A 20,556-nucleotide genomic window follows, 5' to 3' on the forward strand; every position below is an offset into this window, starting at 1 on the left:
TAGAGAATAGAAAAATTATAGTACGATGCTAATACAAAATATTTAAAATTTGTGTAGATCACAAATAATTCCTTATGATGTATACATTCTACATGTACGTTTTGTTTATTCAGAGTGTTTGAATTCAACCTCCTCAAAAATAGATAGTAAATAGATAGAAAATAGATAGTAAATCATACTAGTCACTTTTCTCTCCGTGCTTTCGCTCGAATTCGCTTACGCCCTTATTCCTCGTTCCCACTCCCGGATTATTAATTTCCTCGTTAAAATCCGACCCGCGGCGTCGCCACGGTTTGTTATTTACGAACGAAAATTGTAAATACGAGCGAGCGCCGGGCGTATCGACGCGCAACCACTCCCGCAAGCCGCGAGCAATTAATAATCGCATCGGAGCTAATTAAATCCGGAAAACATGCAAATGCACTGTGTTTATATTTCAAAGAGACGATCGCGCGCCAAGCGAAAGGGATGACGGAAAGGATGAGGGGGAGTGAAAGAGAACACGGCTGCCCCCCCGGGAGGGATTCGGTTACAAATTGCCCATAAAAGTGTATAAAACACGATTATGCTCTATTAATTACGTTTTTACGAGCCAACGACCGGGAGACGTTAATCCTCCGAACGAATTTTTCGAAGCAAGAGGATTTCACAAACTCGCGTTAAGAGTACTTGGGAAGGTACACTCGAAGGCACGGTTAATGTTTACTCAGACGCGACGACGACCGACCTTTCGCGTTGTCGAGACGGACACAGACCGATAAAAGTTTTCCCAGAGGTGGGAAGTGAACCCCAAACCAGTTATGTCTGGTTATGCTGTGAATTTGAAAATACGTCTAAGAGAGGTATTTATAAGGTCTGTTCTTCATTACTCCGTATATGAGTTTGTATATAGACGATATTAAGAAGGTGTTTATGTAGGTATATACAGTTTCTCATAGAAACATGTACCTTGTTTAGTCAATTATTCGATTCGAATAACCAATTCTGATTTACTTTAAAATAAATCAAAAATTTGTACCATGAGATCTTCGCACTTCACTTTTTTCATACTAAACGCATTATTACATTCGAGAATTACCTCGAGGAACTCTTGAAACTACCAGGCGCATGTTAGATCTGTAATTTCCATGAACGAAGTGATCGACATCAAGAGAGGAGGCAATCATCACGCTGTCAGAAAGCGTTCTCAGAACGTTTCGAATTTCCGCAAGCGCGGTACCTAACGCGCGCCTTGCTCGTGCTGCCAACTGCTGGCGACTACGTCAACCTGCGACTGATCCAGCCTGAGCGCCGCGTGGCGGGGATTGGTCGAACCGTCGAGTACCACTCGCGATACTGCTCTCTCGAACGATTACAGCTGCCTATCGATACGGCGACGTTCGAGATACGACGTTCGAAATTTGAAATCGACGATTTTCGCGGCTAGAGAAAAAGACGATCGACTCGAGGGAACCGTGTGGGAAGTGGGGGAAGTACCGAAAGGGTCGTGATGGGGAACCCCCCAACGACAAAACCCGCTCCGTTTTTTCCTCAGGTAATTGCGTCGTTAAAAGCGAAGCAATTAAGACGCAAGAAATCGAGCAACAATCACGTTTACGGGACTGCCGTTTTGCCACGGTGTATTGATCCACGACACTGAAAGCGGAAGGGAATGTGCTCGGGGAGGGGGGTGAAAGAGAGGAAAGAGCGGGTCGACCAACCGGGGAACGAAAAAGACGGACGGGGAAACGAGCGAGCGCGTAAAAACCGCTCGCGACAATGTTTTGCTTAGATCGAGATCTCGTGTTTCACAATTACCGAATTTCCCGACAACCCCTGGGGAAGGGCTGATGAATATTCAACGGTGGCTCGGTACCGTAAACATCTGAGATCGTTGAACGGGTTTTCCGTTTCTATTCTAGAGTCATTGTGTGGAGTAATTTCGCGTTGAAAACGCTCCCTTACAGGTGAAGATGTGGAGGCTCGTTATTTCGTAAAGTAGTAAAACTAATATTATTACTTTAATTTGTATGTCTTTGGGTAACAACATTGTAATTAAACTACCTTATAAAGGCTAGGATAGTTATATTTATGTAGCATATTGAACATATTGCACGTAACTTGCAATTTGATTTAATTCGTGAATATGACAAATATTGAATGTATATGAAAGTATAAATTAATTTTAATATATCACGTATTGAATTGTATTTATTGGTATTTCGAGTTTTACAATTATCGAATTTCCTCGACAACTTCGGAGCCACCGATGAATATTTAACGTTGGAAGCTGAACCTAGTAAACATCTGAGATCACGAACGGGTTCTCAATTTCCGTTCAGGACAATCTGAACGTTTTATCGGTCGGTGGTCTTATTAGAGCAGTAACAGTTTATCATCGAGAGGGAAAATCGATTACCGGCGGTCAATCGCAGTGCCACGAGAGACTCTCCAGCAAACTAATATTCAAATGCGCCGTTCAGAACATTGCAGACAAAGTAACAATCTGAAATTTCTTGATTTAAACAAATTAAATTAAATACTCTACTTTTACTAGACAAATACTATAACTCTGGCTATATACTGTACTATAAAGAATTTTAATTCTTGACTCAAATAATTTTCCAAGTCCATTCATCAATAATTATAACTTGCAATTAGTCGCAACAAAAATCTTCCCGCTCTTTCCAGGTCTCCCAATGATTCCCCGGCGTAGGTACGGTGGCAAGAGAGCGGAGGCCTAATGTTCTAGGGGCAGATATTACGAAAAAAGCGGTCAGCCCTTGGCGAGGACGGCGGCCAACGTCGTCAAAGGGAGAGGCTACCATTCAAGGTAGCAGGGCGGCCATAAAAAGTGTATATCGAGGCGGGTGCATGCACGCTCCGCAAGGTATTACACACGAAGTGCACCGTGCATTGGCAGGTAAGCAGCAGAACCGGTGGGGAGGGTAAATACGGTGCAACGGAGAGGAACGAAGGAACAAGCGAGAGAGGGAGAGGTTGGGTGCACCTCGACGGACATGGCGGCACAGCGGCGAATCAAACGATATCGGGCTTCTGGATTAATTTATGCACCGTGGCTTGTTAAAACGCGAGACACAAAGGCCTCGCCGACGCTGCATTCTTACGGCTCACCTTAGGCCCACCCGCCAATCAATTCGCCTCCGCTCTGTGCTTTCGTGTATTTATTCGCTCGTAATGGAGTTCGAGCTTCGCGTAATAGACTTGCTATTCTGCTTGGCCGATGTCGATTAAGTGGAAAATTAAAATAATATATCCTAGCGTTTTTTGTTGACGTATCAGGCTAGATGGACACTTCAGCGTTTTAGATTTACTTTATTTTTATGAGCGGAATAGGTGAGGAATAAATTTGAATGTTTAGTCGACGAGAAGGCTCTACCATCAGTGGTTGATTAGGTGCACCTTTTAGAAGCTTCATGTTTTTAGAAAGGACTCAATAAATAGAATCGAAAGTGACAGAATTATGAGCCACTATGTTCTCAATCTTTCCACTGCCGAATTAATCAGTAATAGGAAAAGCCTAAGATAAATAAAGGAATAAATAACATGTATATATTTATTGCTTTCCTGAACTTAAGCAGAGAATAATATATGCACTCGAGCACAGTAAAAAGTTAAGCGTAACGTAGGAAAAATGGTTGTTACACCACGTAAATTTGCCTGGAGAGAAGAAACGAATATGTAGGTCATTCTTGACAACTATTATTGATTTAATAGAGTCGTAATTCAGCCGTTTGACAATATCCCTTTCGAACCTGATGGTAACATGTGTGCACATGATACTTCAAAGTCAATACTTTTACGATCCACGTTGCATATTCGCACATGTGGTATGTATGTATATTTATAGAACGATGCAATGATCTCTCCCCATATATATTTTATGCCATGCGTTTACAATTTGTCCAAAGACTTCAAATGAAAATTCTTGGTCGCGCACTCTTCTTCCTGGTTTTCGAGGGTTGACAACGAATTTATTGTACGTACCTAAATCACAATGTTAGTTCAAAGCGTTGATGTCAGAATAACAACCTCTAAATAAAATTCGAGGATCAAATTTTGCGTGTGAACAAACTGACTCGAGAGTCCGGTACAGTATCAACCCTTAACCAAACAGAAGGCTACCCCTCACGGAACAACATCGTCAAGAATCGTCTTGCACGGTTCCCAAGAAAATCGATCAAGAAGCCGGAAGCAGCCTACCAGCAACGTTCCCAGCAGCGTCTCGCTTGTCACCGCGACAGGAAACAAATCGTCGTTGGTAAATGGATCCAGGGATTATTTCGCCCAGGCTCGGAATTTCGCGATTTTTAACTACCATCTGCTTTTTCCGCGGATAGGGGCAAGAAAACCTCGAAGGCTATTTATTCCCCGACGGGTCGCCCCCGTACAAATAGTATGGACGCTTTATCAACGTTTCGCCGTTATCTTCGGTCCTGATCGCGGCGTACCGGAACTCACCGAGATCCTTCCACGTCCATTTCCCCGATATAAAAAGCACCGTTGGGATTTTTACCGTCCCACCCCCTCGACGCCGCGGTTTTTCTGGAGGTCAAGGGAATCCCAGCTACCCCCGCGTATCTTCGCCAGCATTAATTACTTTCGTGGCAGAAACGATCCGGAGCGATATCGCGTTGCAACGACGATACTGCGCCCACCTCCAACCTCCCACGGATCCTCTACCTTCCATCTCCACCGCGAGGTTTCTTTCAGCTCGCGATTTCTCCGTTTCTCTCGGCGGGATGCAATTTACCGAATTGTTTTTAAATCCCTCGGGCGGCACGACGGCGGAAGAGGAGGAAAGCGCGGCGAGCGAAAAAAGGAACAAAGAGGAGAGGAGGGCAGAAGGAAAGAGAAGGCGGAGGAACGAGCTTGGCGGCAGCCATGGCGTCAGCTGTTTTGTCCCGGAGGCGCCCCCCACCCCCTCGAGTTTCTTTATGTTTCTTTGCCCGGAAGCCCCCGTTCCGATATCGCCACCGATACACTCGCGCTCGGTTTTCTCGCCGCAATACGCGCGACTGGAAAATCGCTTGGATGGAAAATCGACCTTCTTCTGTTGATTGCATTTTTCTCTAACTTAAGACCCGGGGAGTGTATCGTACGAGAATTCTATAGTCGATGCTGGAGAATTTGAGAAAGTTTGGCTTATCGAAAACAGCTACATTCGAGGGCAGTTTTCACGGTTGCTGGCACCGGTTTCGATAAATGGCCGCGTCCGTCTCCGAACGCGCGTGCAAAAGCCCGTCACGTGACTGACACAGTGCGTTAAGTCGCCGCGTCGACTATCAACGGAGCGACACGACAGGTGCGCGTCGATAACGGCGTCGACAATAATTGCAAATCGTAGCCGGCGACCGTGCCGGTCGTGTCGATCAAGATCCGAATAATACGCTCGAGCGATGCGGCAACGTTTCCATTATGTAACGGACGATAAACGATCGCGTTAAGCGCGAGGATCCCTTCCCACGTAGACGGCGCTGCGATCATATATTGGGACGACACTGTACGGATGGATCATGCCAAGATGTCGATCTAAGCAAAGTGGAGTTGACACGGTTGTGTTTGTAAAAGGTGATATATTCCAAAGTATTGTCAAAGTTACAGAGTTTCAAAGTGGACTTGATGGGAGATTAGGAAGAATCAGGTGATTTAGAGAGCAATAAGTTATTTAGAAAACATTAAGAAGAAGAAGACGATCTAGAAACTCCAGGAGGGACTACGCAATCTAAGAACTTGGAACTTCAGTAAGGATTAGACGATTAAACAAGACCAAGGAGCTCCAACAGCAAGTAGAGGCAGTCCAAGTGGCGCGGTTGAATCCTACGCATGAAAAACCGCGCAGTCCAGAAACTCCCAGTAACCGGAAGTTCGACCCGCGCGTAATCTGGATCGTGATTAAAACGCGAAAATACCGGCGTTAGATTGGAAACGTTGGATCGTCGGTGGCCGGTTCGCAAAGGGTGGAGACGCATTCGAGGGGAAGACGGGACGCGGGGGAGCCTAGCCAGGGGTAACAGTAACGACGTCGACAGGGTTGCGCGGAGGGAAACCCCCGGTCGGAGTTTCTCCTCCGGCAGCGAAGAGGGATGGAAACGGGAATACGATTGGTTTGTGAGGGTCGCCATTCACGGGGGTCCCCGGTGCCGTTTGGAGTCTGCGCTCTTCCTTGATCCTGAGAGAAGCATTTCGCTCGTTTCAGCCAGGAGAGACACGGGCAAAGAGAACCGGAGGGTGGGCGCGGAGGTGGTGGAAGATCCTCTTCGACGAAGCCCCCGAAGGGAGAGAGGAAGCCAGACACAGGGAAGGAAACAAGGCCGCGTGGGAGGGAGAGAGAACCAGGCGGATGGACCAACCGGCGCAGCTTGACGGACGTCGCGACGCCCTACGTCACCTTTATCGCCGACGCCCTTCCACGCCACCTTCTTATTTCTTCTGGCTGGCCTCTAAATGGCGGAAAGAAGCGATATCGGGGTTTTTATATCGGTTGAATTGCGCCGCAGGATTCTTTACATATTTGTTAACGTTCCGGGTTATTGGACGCGAATCGCCGTGGGAGAAAACGGACGTCTTCTGCAAGTATGGAGGACGATGACTCAGATTGTGAGTCGTGCGTCGGTAAAATGAGCACATTTGTTTAGCTGGTGACGCGGCACGTGAGAACAGAAGTGCAAACATAGACTACGAGGAATGGCTTTGTAACGTCGATCTCGGAATTTCAGGTCGGAAACTTGAGCGAAGACTAGTTTGACTTATGGAAACCATTTACTAGTTGATAGTTTCTTGAGAATTGGAATTCGATTCGTGGAATGAAGTTACTTTGTATTGACCTTTGTAGAACCTATTACTATTCGATCAAATAAATAATGCTCACCATGGTCATCGACTGTTCGTACTTATGGGATGACCTATGAATACTGTTGCTTTACCACACGAAGGAATTCACTCCTACGCTTCAACATTTCAAGAGATTCTCTACACTGTTTTCTCAGAAGGACAATAGTAATATCTGGGCCAACTCCCCTGCTACACGTTTCCCAGCGTCAGGAAATAGAAAATCAGCGAATACGAGTATCGTCACGTGCCACGTAACTCACACTATATTTCCAGATTTAACCCTTAGATTCGTTGGAAAGCGTGGGCAGTGCGTGGAAAACCTATAGCAACGGCCGGCCCTCAATAAAAGTCTTTACACATACTGAAGCATTTATTAAAAATGAATAAACCATGCGAAGCAGTATATTACATAATTAAAACCTCATTAATACAATTAGTACCACCTATCTGTATAATACGAATATTAAAAATGAAAATCAGATACCATCTAACGGTCCTGCACATTCACCGAAGGTTCATGAACGTTCATAGCTCGCAGCACACGACTCGACTCAGCAACCATAGATACCAGTGAACGGTTTTGTCATTCTATGTCTGCTCGTAGCAGTTTTACAGCGAAGGATCGAGAACTAGTGACCGATCGTACAGCGTTTTATAGATCACTCGCAACTTGACGTATGCAGAGCGCGTGTTGCAGCGACGGCGACGTCTCAAAACGGGCACTTCACGCTTTGTCGCGGAGAGGGTTGCACGAATTCTTTTATTGCTCGTTACTTCTAGGTGCAAGGACTTTCCGTAGGTCGGTTATGCTCCCGCCAGAGGGTCGACGCCGTGACGCTACACTTAGGACGTTATTTATGGCGCCGTTTCGCTGGTAACGTTTCGGTTGGGGCAGGTCGGGACCATAGTCTCTGCTCGATATGTTTATGACGATGCTGCCCGACTGGAGGGTTCCGGGACATTACCGGATCGGACACTGATCAAAGAAGGCTGAGAATGACCCTTGGAAGTGGCGAAAGCTCAACGGTGAATTCGCGAAAAAGAAGGCAACAAATGAATATTGATCCTCCAGATGGACACCTAGTAGTCAACCATACTAAGCACAAGTTTAAAGTTGCTTGACTTTGAGATTGTTTACAAGGTGAACCACATTTTTCCTTCAGCTTCTATTAATGGCGAATCAAAGCTTAAAGTATGAGTTTTGCTATGATTCTTATGAACTGGAGATGCGATTTTTTCTTCCGAAGTTATGGCGGTCTGAATAGCGTCCTACATTTTTTGCAAGGTTCTATTCAGACCGTCATAACTTCTGGAAAAAAAATCGTATCTTCATCGCAAGAATACCAAAATAAAGCTCACATTTCATAATTTAATTTCAGTATAATAGAAGTTGAATAAAAAATTTTGTTAACCCTGTGAATAATCTCAAAGTTGAGCAACCCTGCATGACCAAAGTTGGTAAGAACTTCCTTCTATACCCTTGACCTCTTGACCCCCCCAGTTGGACACTTTCCACCCCAGCATACCAAGCTTAAGAATACCAAGGACTTTGCGGTCTCGACATACAATTGCCATAAGTTCCATATCAAGCATGCATTTACGCTCTCACGAGCGGCTTCCTCTCACACGGGGGAGGAAGGAAACCAAAAATCACGGAAGAAGTCAGAATTACACACTCTCGGATTCATTACTCCGTCCCCCCCAGTTTAATTAACCTCCACCCTCCCAAACAGAGGCACCTCCCCGCAAAACTCTCACGAGGTCTCGACGATGCTATTCAAGGGGGGCGCCGAAAACGGGCAGGGAATTATTTCGGGCTGGTCACGTGATCGTATCGACTCGAGGGCATTGTTTTCGCGTGGTGTGCAATTACGCGGGGAGTTACTGCGGCCAAGGTAGCTCCCGTCAGACAAGAACGCGCCGAGGAGGAGGGATCGCTGGCGACAGGTGGGGGGATGATGGCGGCGGGAACGAGCGAGCTGTGTATTTAAATTTAAATGTAATGCAAATCGAGCCAGATAAGATGAATAATAATTGTAACGACAGGGACCGAGGATAGGGGTAGAGGAGAGGAGAGAGACACTCTGGTCGTCGATAAGGCGAATGATGACCGAGGCTACCTCGCAATTACCAGACCGTTCGGAACCGAGCTGATGCGCGGATTAATTCATTTACTATGAAAAAAGCTCGCAGATCTAATGGCGGATACTGGGAATACGGTGACTAGGTCGTCTTGTCGCGATATGAAAAATATGTAAAGGAAGAAGGGAAACCAACTATTTTCGTGAAACGTGCGAAAGAAATCCAGGATTGGCAGCATTTTTAATTTTTCAATTTTTTCTTTCCTCGCACAGGTGTCACAACCTTCCAGCGCACCTGCACGCATCGATCGGTTTCCTCTAGCATTTATCATTCATCATGTTGCTGCGAATCGCTGTTTCCTTGCTATAGCTCCATTAGGCTTTCCACGCGTCTTGCGTACTTACACGACTCCAGCGGTATATACAATGTAACGTCGATTGACTAGGCGAACTTTCGCGACCAAGTTGCGACAGTAATGAACAATCGATACCCGGGGGCACGGACTAACTGCAAACACTGCGCAAGAATCAAAGTTTAATGCGCCTTGCAACTCTGTTCGGCGAAGAGTCTGACAGTTTTGACGAACGTATGGCAGGGCCGCGTGACCGTGTTACTCGAGCCGTTGCGCGCAACCCGCACAACGGAGTAAAAAATAGAAACTGACGCTCGATCAGACGTTTGCTATTGTGGAACTGGTAGAAGTTTCGATGCAACGGGACTGTAGATATTTTTTTTCCTTGTGATAATTATTCCTGCCAATCTATGGAGAAGTGGATCTAGATCTCTAGAATCTTCTTTTTTAGATGTAGATGAAGGTATTCGGAAGAGATCTCAGAAGGTAGCAAGGTGGACCTCCCCTTCGTTTCTGAGAAAAAAATTCTTAAAAATGGAGTTTCAATCGTTGGTAGTGCTACTTCGTTTGGTTGGAAAATTATTATGATTAAAACGCACCGTGCCTACAGTGTAGTATGCAATACACTCTATGGTCTCATTCTTTCCCTACCGCCCGCTAAATGCAAATGCCCATTAACTCGATTTGTAGCTCTGAAAGTGTACAACCCCGCGAGACATCGATCGCGTGCACAGATACTCCAATTCAATTAATAACCGTCCACCTTTCCTCAAGATTTCGCCCGGCGATAAATCCCCGGACGATATCCATCCTCCCCGTGGCGCAAGAAAAACGTTTTTCCCCGGGTCTAACCGACGGAATCGAGAACAATGCCGCATAAACACGAACGCGTCGGCGCCCTCATTAACCGTGATAATTAAAACATTAAGGAAATTCAATGTGACTCTGGGGAGATAGAGAGCAGCCGATAATCGAAATTAAAGACAGCCTACGATTCCTCGAGCGCAATTCCCTACAAGGCGCCAAATTAATTCTCCGATCGAGATTAAAATCTCCCCGTCGACGTTGCGTATCGAGCCGTAAGGCTTCTGGTTCTTTACCCGGCGGTCAGAAAAACCGAACCGCGCCGCTTCGAAAATCCAGCCCCGAGGCGCACGGACGGGTTCGTTAAGTATACGCTCTCGTGCGCGTAGCCGCGCTCACGTGAGAATGCGAGCGAACCCCTTCGCGGAGACATTGCAATTTACATTTCAGCCCCTTAGAAATCTCAATTATTCTCGTGACTTCTGTTGAAAATCGATGCGCGAATCGACATCGATTGTTACAGAATTTCCTTTTGCTTTGGAATTAATGTAAAATATTAATAGAAGAACATACTATAATAAAAAAAAAACTGCTCTCTAATGCTCTATCCTCTTTCACGAACTTATCCAATCTTTAACCACACGCTATATTCCTACGGCTCGATTTGAACAGCGAGTGCTCATCACAATCTCGCACAGCAACTAACTAAAATTACACCTCGGAGTTTATAATTCTCAGCGAGCAAACGTGGCAAGAAGTTGTATAACCCTTCCGCTATCCGAGCCTTTTGCCCGGATAGGTATGCTGCCCATCTCTGGGTTCGCGTAGGTCGACGGCCATAGTCGGCGACGGACGCAGCCGGCGCATCGGAGCGTTGCGCTCTCTAAAAACGTGCCCCGATATTATTCTGCCGCGGAATATCTCCATCCGAGGCTCGACTGGCAAAAAGGCGAAACACGAAGAGTAGGAGTACGACGGCGAAGGAGCCTGGGGGCCAGTGGAGAAGAAAAACGAGAAGGAACGAGAAGAAAAGAGGCGGCCGCGCGCGCCGTCACGGCACCGGCGCAACAATGCACCCAGAGTGGACGCCAAGATACGTAGATATCCGATTAATTCCCATTGAATGTCTTTATTCTATTTAATACGAGAGGGAACCGCGAGAGAGTAAGTAAGAGAGAGGCAAAACGCGCGGCAAGGAAGGACTCAGAAGGAGATAAGACGAAGGTTGCGCGCGGTTGGGTTCGGTGCCGTGGCAGATATGGTGGCCATACACAATACACGTGACTCCCCGTGCCCGAATGCACATTGTGCAGTTGCGTCGGCAGGTATCTCGCGCACGTGAGACCCATGCCCGTGGGGACTGGAGTTACATGTATATTTATAATACACTCCGCGGCAAAATTAAGCGAGCACTTGTAATCGCATGAAAAATGGCGCGGTTCGTTCTGTCGTTGTAAAATTGCCGTGGACCTGTGTAAATGGAGCAGTTTGAAGCTTCGTGCACCAGGGTTTGAGGAAGACTGGGCGTTCCCTGGTGGTTCTTGTGTGCAACGTAGAAAGTTGCTCAACTTTGAGATTATCCACAAGGTTTGCAAAATTTTGTATTTGACTTCTATGTATGGCAAATTGTAGCTCGAAGTGTGAGCTTTGCTTTGGTTTTTGGTAGATGCAGATGCTATCTTTTTTTCTGAAGTTAAAATAATTTTTCTCCACTTCCTTGTACAATAATCTTTCACAAAATTCCGAAATATTCTCCACTTGTCGGACAAGGATGAAGTGACGCTTTAATTTTGTCGCGGAGTGTATAATCAAGGATACCGATCTCGTCGACGAAACGAAAAACTCGGTCCCAAGGACGAGAGTGCTCGGGGCACACGGTGCAGAGACAGAGGGAAGGCAGCACGCCGCTTTTCTTTCAACGGGGCAGGCTTCCCCTTTTCCACGAGCTGCGACGGGGCCCGTTTTTGCTGCTGGGTTAGGTGAGAAGCGGCTGCTTCCCGTTGCGAATTCCTTTCCGAAGCGCGAGCGCACGTCAGACCTGTCGAGGGCGACGCGTTAATTACTCGCGTCAAGCAGGCCTGCCGGATAAAGCGCCTGTTAGCGGCGCGGATCGCGTGATTCTGTGCTATTTTTCATTCCGAGCGCCGCGTTTGGACAAATTTTTATCGCGTCGATCGCTAGACGAGAGCTTACAAGGGGTTGCAACGTGTCAGATGTCGTTTTCGAACTCATGTGTGGTCCAACGGACGTTCAGACGCAATTTCAAGCTTGAAATGATGAGAAAGATGAGAGATTCCATTTTCGAGGGTGCGAAGAAATGGAGAACGCGAAGAATCGTCAGTCTAGATCGCAAATTTCTTTCGATTTGAATCTTCCTGTCTCCCATATGTCCCACGAGAAACTAGACATTGACCAGAGTCGAGCAATTCATCCTTCGTCGCAGGTATCACGATGTCTGACCTAGCACGGGTAGCAACCCCTGTCAGACCAAATCTATCTTTCTTCACTCACTAGCTGTAAGACTGACTGAACACGCCTAGCGTTCCATTAGCCTTCCACAAATCACGGGCTTCGTAAAGAGTAGTCAAAGCATCCGAAACACCAAAAGTTGCAATTCTTTCCCGATCCTCCCCTCTCCAATCCATAGAGCACGTCAAACGGGTTCGCAAGCTCAACAACGCGTTCAAAATTGAGGAAATTCGAGGGACCAAACGATCGACAGCAGCGTCGCGTCATCGCGCGGACGAGGGGGTTGTTTTTGGACGTATATAGATTTCGGTCGGCTCGAGAGCAGCCGGCAGCGCGACGGAAAGAGAGAGAGGCAGAGAGTTCAGGGTCGAGGCATACAGGTGGTCCATAACATAACAGTCACTGCGTTTTATCCGGCAGTAAACCGGCGGCAGGCGCTCCAGCTCTATGATTTAATACCCCAAACCCTTTCCTCCCCGCCGACACCCGCGCAACCCCCTTACGACCGCCCCCTCCTCGACTACCAGCAGCCTCTGCCTCCCTCCCACCTCTCGTTTCTCTGCTCTCAACCCCTCCTACGCGGCGTTGCACTCGCGTGCTTGCATTAACCCAGTGCCGCGGAATGGCATTATCAGCCTGATGCTTTCTATGGTTGCGCAAGGGTCACGCCGACGCCTGAGGAGAAAAGGGTTTGCGAACGTGTGACGATCCCATCTTTGAGGACGCGTCGAAAAACGATTAGATTGGACTGAGGATGCTCGATATGAAGACAATGGTGAAAAGGGTCGATGTTTACCTAATCGAATCATGTGGAGTATATGAAAAGCCTATCTGAAGAACGCTAGACACTCTTTATTCAACAATATTCTGAGCTTTTTAAAAGTGTACCAGATGTCTATTACACAAATCAAAGTATAAAACCTTCGACACTGATGAACGTCCTCTAATCTACCACCCCCAACAATAAACTTTAATATACCCAGCCCTTCGTAATTTTTATCTAAATCTCTAGCTCACAGAAAGTCATCGTCCTAAAGTCTAAAAAGCTCCGAACGATAAAACTTCGCAATTTCTAGAGAAATACTCGTTAGCAATGACTATCCATGGAAGGACGTAAATCGGTATACCGGATGGAAGCATCGACGTGCAGCGGTTTCGAGGATCAACGGGGGTGGACCAGGCCACCGATCCCGACGACGTTCCACGGAGTTGGCGAAGCCGTGTAACTCCCGAAGCTCGACCACCGCAGAAGCTCCGTAACTCTGTTAATTCATATCTGGAAAGTTGGCCGTCGCTTGGGAAGAGAAACGACGGAGGAAGGGCTGCGCGCACGGGGGTGGTCGTGGGTGGTCGGAAGACGGGGGTGGACGAGGAGGTGGCGCGGATGGGGTGGTCGGACCGACAAGATGGGCGGAAAGAGGGAAAGAGAAGGCTGAGTTAGCCGGTTGGGGGTGGCTGAAGGCAGAGGAAGCCGAAGGGTGCGTGGGGAGGGTTGGTTTCCTTGCCTGGCATCGAGGAATCGATACGCCGGTGGGAGCCCAGCGCCACCAACGCCTCCGACGTCCAACGTCATTGCACCTCGACGACCGAAGCCTCTCTTCCTCCGCGAGGTGCGTCCAACTTTCGCAAACCCGGCTCTCCCGCGGGCCACTACACCCCGGTTCTCCCTCGCGGCACCTGCACATTCGCCATCCAACGAACGACTCGTCTCGCGAGGGCACCAAGTTCCTCGAGCAACTTCGGCGCGGAAATTGTCATGATCGTCAAAGACGTCCGTTACGACCGCGAGAAGCACGAGGGATGAGAATTACGAGGGAGCGGGAGGGTTGGAGCAGAGCTGGCGCGAGGAACGATGAATCGAAGGTGGTTCGACAGACTTTAAGAAAAGTCACAAAAAAGAAACTCGATATTTCGATCTGAAACGACCATACCGCTCCTAAATTTCTCCTAATCAGATGTTAACGACTCGCGGGATTAATATTTAGCGCGTCGGGACCAGTCGTTCGCGCAAAGAATATAAATGGCGAATGTATCCCGATACGGCTTAATCGGGGGTTGAATAAATTCGAGATTAAAATCGATGCTTGTTACTCAAAATTTGTTTTTCGCACCGCAACGCCGCGTGCACGCGCTCGCGCTCGCACGTCGGCTATAATTGCCCCCGAAAGTACTGATTTATCGCTTGGGGCGTACTGACAGGGTATCAACGATTTATTTGCCTACTTTTATTGGATCGATCGCAATGCCTCCCGTTAATTAGAAACTACTACATATTGCGGAATCGAACCCAGCGTATTACCTATCGCGGCCGAATCGACACGCTGGCAATGCGTATTAATTAACGCAGCCGACGCACGATTTAATTTCGTTTCGTTCCGCAACGCGAAACGAACCCGAGGCACCGGGATTAGCGGAAATCCGAGGACGCGAATTTCATTCCGGCTGCGTTATGAGCGAAATCTCCCGTCGACGGGTAATTCGAAAAAAAAAAACTGCTGGGTCCGACCAATTCCAGCAGATTCACTACCCTAATTAGCTCCCAATTGTAGGTGGTCGCAAAGCTCTGCTTCGTTCACGATAGATTTCTATCTGTTTCCTTATCAACTTTCGCGATTATCATCTTTCCGAACAGGGGGTCTCCAAATATATGTATCATATTTTTAAGAAAAACTACAATTCATGACTATCGACCGCGTTCATAAGATCCAAAGATGGATCCTGAGGACATGCGATCAACATCGACATCACTCAACCAACTGACCCCTCGAAGTAGTCTCCTAAAGAGCGATAACGTCAGGTATGGTTGAGAACCGTGCTATGGGAGCCTCTTTGGCATGGTCGCAAAAATAATAGGACGCGATGCACGGGCGACCGTTAGCTAAATGGTATGTACCAGCAAAAGTCGGCTAGCGCAAGAAGCGCACCCCACAATACCGCTCCCATCGTCGTGACTGGTAAACAACGTCCGATCGCTAATTAATAGTGTGTCTTCCGTCGTAATTTGCGACGTTCGACCAACCTGACATTACCGCGGTCGCGTCACGACTCTATCCTCGTTGTGCCTCGTAATAACAACTTCTACATTAGATAATGAGGGCCTGTGGACCCAGCTGCGGGATGACCCAGGAGCGGAGGAAACTTTTCAGAAGCGTAAACACACGTCATTACGTTTAACAGCGCGCTACGGGACGAGCACAATGCCGTGGAAAACTTCAAAGAACACACCACTACCGTCACGCATCCATGGGAAATGGATCTATCGTCGATCTTCAGGAACTGGGGGAGCGACATGATCTATCCTAGCTGGTGATCGAATTAAGAGGGAGCTATGCTGATGTGGAAGCTCTCAGTTTCGAAATTGCTTGGGGTTTAGAAGCTTGAGGGTTTGGTATTAATCAAGGTCACAGAGGTTTGTTTAAAAGTGTTGTCCAATTTTTTTAGAGTTTTCTATAGTCATTGTCTTCTGTCTCTCATCTATGGAGCATCGTTCAAGGGCACTCTTTACAGCTCTCCGCAGTGGACTTTACTCGAGATATGGTCGAACAAAGTTGCAGCGCAACTCCGAAGTTTCATACTCGCGAGAAAATTCCGTGAAAACCGTGGGAAAGAGTACAGCACGAGAGACTACAAATTCTGAAGTTAACGCCTTCCCGCCCGCGAAAACAGGCGAACGAAAAATTTCTTAGGTATTTTCTGAGTTAAACTTCAAACTTACTGCGGCCACGGATCCAGCCAGGAGAATCGAGTCGCCAACACTTACCTGCAACAGAAAAGAAAGGAAACGAAGTTAGTGAAAACAGTTTATTCGAGGTTCCAGGTTGTACGAGTTAATTTTTTTATCAAACAGAAATTAACCAATCATTCGGAGTCAAATATTAGCGCGGTACGAAATTAACCACCCCCCCCCACCCGTGGGAGCAAATAAAATGCTCTCCGTTGAAATATTGAAACTATAAAACCGGTTAATTGCCTGTACAGATTTGAGCTTAGCGTGCGATTCGTTTCACCCGTAACGACGGGGTCGGTGGGCTCGCGAGCGGAAAGATCGATCGTCGAAGCGTCGAATCGATATTTCGCCGATGCAACGCGACGACGACGCTTATTATCCAGCGCGAGAGGGTGTGAAAAAGGACGGAGAGGGGTTGTTCGCCCCCACAGCGCGTGCGGTCGCGGCGATTTCGCGCAAATACGTTTCCATCTACCTGCGCGGAGCTGGCTGCACGCGTGTGAGCAGGTGCGCCACGCGTGTGTGGGTGGACGCGGCGGCATACATCATCGTGCGACTAATTTCCGCGATAAATATTTTACGGACGGCCATTACGCGGGGGCCGCGTGTTCGTGCGATATAAACTATGGATGACTACGGGCGGGTGTAACGTCGAGCCCCTAACGGGGGGGAGACACGGGCGGGGTAACACGAGGGGGGTGGAATCAGGGGTGGGACCAGAAAGGTTTGACGCCCGTAAAACGCGCGGGAACGTCACGATGCGATTCGACCGCGCCGTTTTACTCATTAAAATCTGTTTGTCCGCGCGATAGTGGAGCGCGATGCTTTCAGCCCCGCGGGCTGCACGGCGGTCGGGGGTGAAATACGCGGATAGTGGCGCGCCCCTTCGACAACAGCATCCCCTGGGAGCGACGTTAACGCGATAGTCGTGTATCCACGACGAAAAATTGCCTTTCCGCGAGAGGGCGCATGATATCGAACTGCAAAAGTCCTGAATGCCTGACAAACAATGGAACTTTCTGTGGTACCGGAAGTGCTGGACATTATTTCTCTTTGATAGTCTTGGAATCCTTAAAAATGCAATAGAATTGGGTGGTGAATCCTAAAGTATCTGTAACAGCAGAATTTTCTACTTTACTAACTAAATTAAACAGTCCATGAATGTTACTTCCAAAAAAAAAAAAAAAAACTAAATTCATTCCTAAAGTGAACTGATTTCTCTTCAGTTGCACGAAGTCCCCCAATCGTCGAAGCCACGCAACCCTTAACGCATGCATGGCACACCAAGCGATAGAATGTTATCCGCAAAAATTTGGAGGGGTCAGGCACGAGGGTGGCTCGAGGGCGACCCGATGACAAGTGACACCGCGTTAAAAGTCGCCCGCACCGTTCCCTCGCTCAAACTCGTCGGTTAGGTTTCCAGTTAGTCCGACAAAAAGATTGCCAAGGACGTCGCAATCGACTATTCAGCTGTTCTACGGGAGCAGGTGGCAGAGCGTGACCCCGTCCGAGGAAGAACACCAAAAAGTCGTCGTGGGCGTGGCGAGGATACGCTGTCGCCGTTCGTTGCACGCGGTGGGTTTCACGAGGAACATTGATTCGATACGCGAGTCTCTCGCCCCGTTCACAATCGTCTCGTTGGGTATTGTATCTCTCATTGTCCGCGGCCGTCGGAGCCGTAATGGCGTCGTTGGCGTTGCCACGCGGCCAGATTACGCGCCGCTAATTACGTGGCAACGCACTCGCCCGCTCGAGCAACATCTGCTTGAATCGGACTAACTGTTGATGCCGAACAATGGCTCTTAGAAACGCCTGGCAACGTTAGCCGCTCGACGAGATTGAATAAGATATGGTATTGTTCGCCGGCCCGCGTTAAACGACGCAGTCGAAGCGGCTGCCACCATTGCTAATCGCGGACTTGATGTTGCCAGGATTTCGCATCAATCCTCCACACGTGCTAGTATTCCAAATCATTCTCCCTCTGCATAGGCTAGATTCCTCGTTTTAACTTGAAATCTTTGGACTCTGACTCCACTCTGATTTTGTATAGTTGGGTAGGTCTGAGTTAGATCTTGAAGAAAATGTACATTTAAGTGGTCAACATCAGTTTCAACAACAAAGACCCTGATAGTTTCTCTTTCTCCATTAGAATTCTTCAAGTCCTAGCCAGATTTAGAAATGTTCTCCGTCCCCCATACTTAATTTTGTCCACTAAATAAATATTTTCCCCGTATACGGTGCCACGATTTCTACATAATAAATACTCTAAACGAAATGAAATAAAAGATTGCCCGACCGCGACAGCTCTGATTTACATCGGTCAGTCGGCGCGCAGGTTGTAAATATTCATTATCGCGAAATTTCCTGATGCAAGTAATTGGACCTGAATTACACGCGGCTCCGACTTGCATAAATTAGCGACAGTGAAATAATAAATAACTAGATGTAATTTCAATTCCCGGAGCAGGTTCGAAGTTTTAATTAAATTTCCATCGATTACGAAGAGGAAAGTCGTTGTCAGGATTCAACCGACTTCGGACAGGGTGTTTTCTTCTCGCCGGGGACAATTTTTACAGATCCGTGCAGTACAATGCGCTATAGCTACAGGTGTCTGGCACTGTACATTCTTGTTACATAGTCTCCTGCGTCGATTCTAGTGCCATATAATTTACCAGTCATGTTTTAGAGACTGTTCGACGTACGCGGACGAGATACAATATTCAATTACAGCCCACGCCCCGACTGGCACGTTACATAAGTAATTACGAACACGTTCGTTTTTATTTTACGACCCCGATGTGGTGCATATACTTCAACAATACTTGTGCAACGTAAATCATGATACCGCAGTGTAAATTAGATATGGCACACTTTAACATTTATGTAACTTAAACGAAAAAACAGGTTTGCTTACGCGTATGTTAATTTAGCGTTTATAAAGAAATATGGCGGAAACAAAAAATATTTACAAAATAGATGTATCTTTTTGCCTGTACAGTCATCATTCGATGCTCCTAGCCGTGAAAGGGGGCATGATTAAATTCTTGGAATCCTTCTTAGGAGTTTCAAAGATCACGCCCCAACATAAGTGCTCCTAACCAATAATAACAGGCTACGTAACGAGAAAGAAACATCGATCTTGTTCATAATAAATCGCTTCACAATTTCAGCAAAATGGCATCCAGGTGTGACTACTTTGAACCACGAAATACCAAGGCAATTCCATATCGCCATAGATCACCCTCCCACGCCTAAGGGCTCATAGCAGAAACAAGAGGAAACGGAGATCGTAAGACACCGTTCCGCAAACGTTCTATCGGTTCCTAGCTCAGCCCTCGTCAGGAACGAGTGAACTTGACTTGGAAACAGGAAACCGAGCGTGGATTCGTGTCACGGACGTGACTCGCGCTGTCTGGCCGGCAGTCAAGTACAGACCTTGAAGGCGCGCAACGCGTGAAAGTTGACGCCGATCGACAGGATATTCTAGAAACCGAGTGGAAAGGAGGAGGAGAGTACGAGGATCGCCGAGCCGAGTGGGTAATTACAGCCTCCGTGCTAAATAATAATTACATTTATTAACTTATCTCGAGTCGTGATTAATCGCTGCCCGGTTTACCTCCTCGTCGTAGGGACGATTTATCGCCGAGCTAATTTTAATCGATACTATTCTCTTATCGCGATGAATTAAGGGCAATTAACATCGATCGACGTGGAACGATCGGACGTGCGAGGAAGTGAGCCACAACGCGATATGTACAGCTTGGGAAGTAGGAAAAGGCCCCTGGAGGGCGTGGCCTGAGCGTGGTGGGGTAGCTGGAGTTGAATCTGAATGCTGAGGTGTTGCATTGGTATTGAATAGAGTTCGATTGAGTTGAGAAACAGTACACAGTTTTATATTTTTGTGCACCGCATGGTTCGCCTATGGACTTTTCTACCCTGTCATCAAAAGAAACCGAGTTTCGACGATCGAATTGCTGACGCTCGGGGATGCAAGGAGGATATTAAATATGGCCTGCTCCTCGGGGGAAGAAGCCACCCGCAGGTGCGACCCTGGGGCTTCTTCCCCCCGTTGGTTCGGTTGGTAAAGCAGGGATTACCCGTGCTAAGAGGCCAAGCGGGGCTTCGCGCCTCATCGTCTGGAAAATGGCTTACTGCTTACATTTACCTACCGCTCCCGCACCCTCCGCCCCTATATAAACCATGTGCGCGTATATACGCAAACGCTTTGGACGACGACTCCTCGAAGCGCGCCTCTGTGTCGCGTGCGCCAGGGACTTCTAAATACCGC

At 47.6% G+C, this 20,556-nt stretch overlaps 1 protein-coding gene across 5 annotated transcripts in view; it reads right to left on the reverse strand.

Moving 5' to 3' along the window:
• LOC128880403 (homeobox protein homothorax) overlaps positions 1-20,556 on the reverse strand; it is a 440,840-nt gene that overhangs the window by 204,819 nt on the left and 215,465 nt on the right. For 3 of the 5 annotated variants that reach the window (XM_054130448.1, XM_054130447.1, XM_054130446.1), the window contains exon 9: positions 16,257-16,301. The exons of the other annotated variants lie outside the window; for them this stretch is intronic. In XM_054130448.1, coding sequence (XP_053986423.1) covers positions 16,257-16,301 — 45 coding nt within the window. The remainder of the gene's footprint in view (positions 1-16,256; positions 16,302-20,556) is intronic. 5 annotated transcript variants of the gene reach the window in all.

This window comes from Hylaeus volcanicus, chromosome 7, assembly GCF_026283585.1.
Source record: "Hylaeus volcanicus isolate JK05 chromosome 7, UHH_iyHylVolc1.0_haploid, whole genome shotgun sequence".
Taxonomy (NCBI): Eukaryota; Metazoa; Arthropoda; class Insecta; order Hymenoptera; family Colletidae; genus Hylaeus; species Hylaeus volcanicus.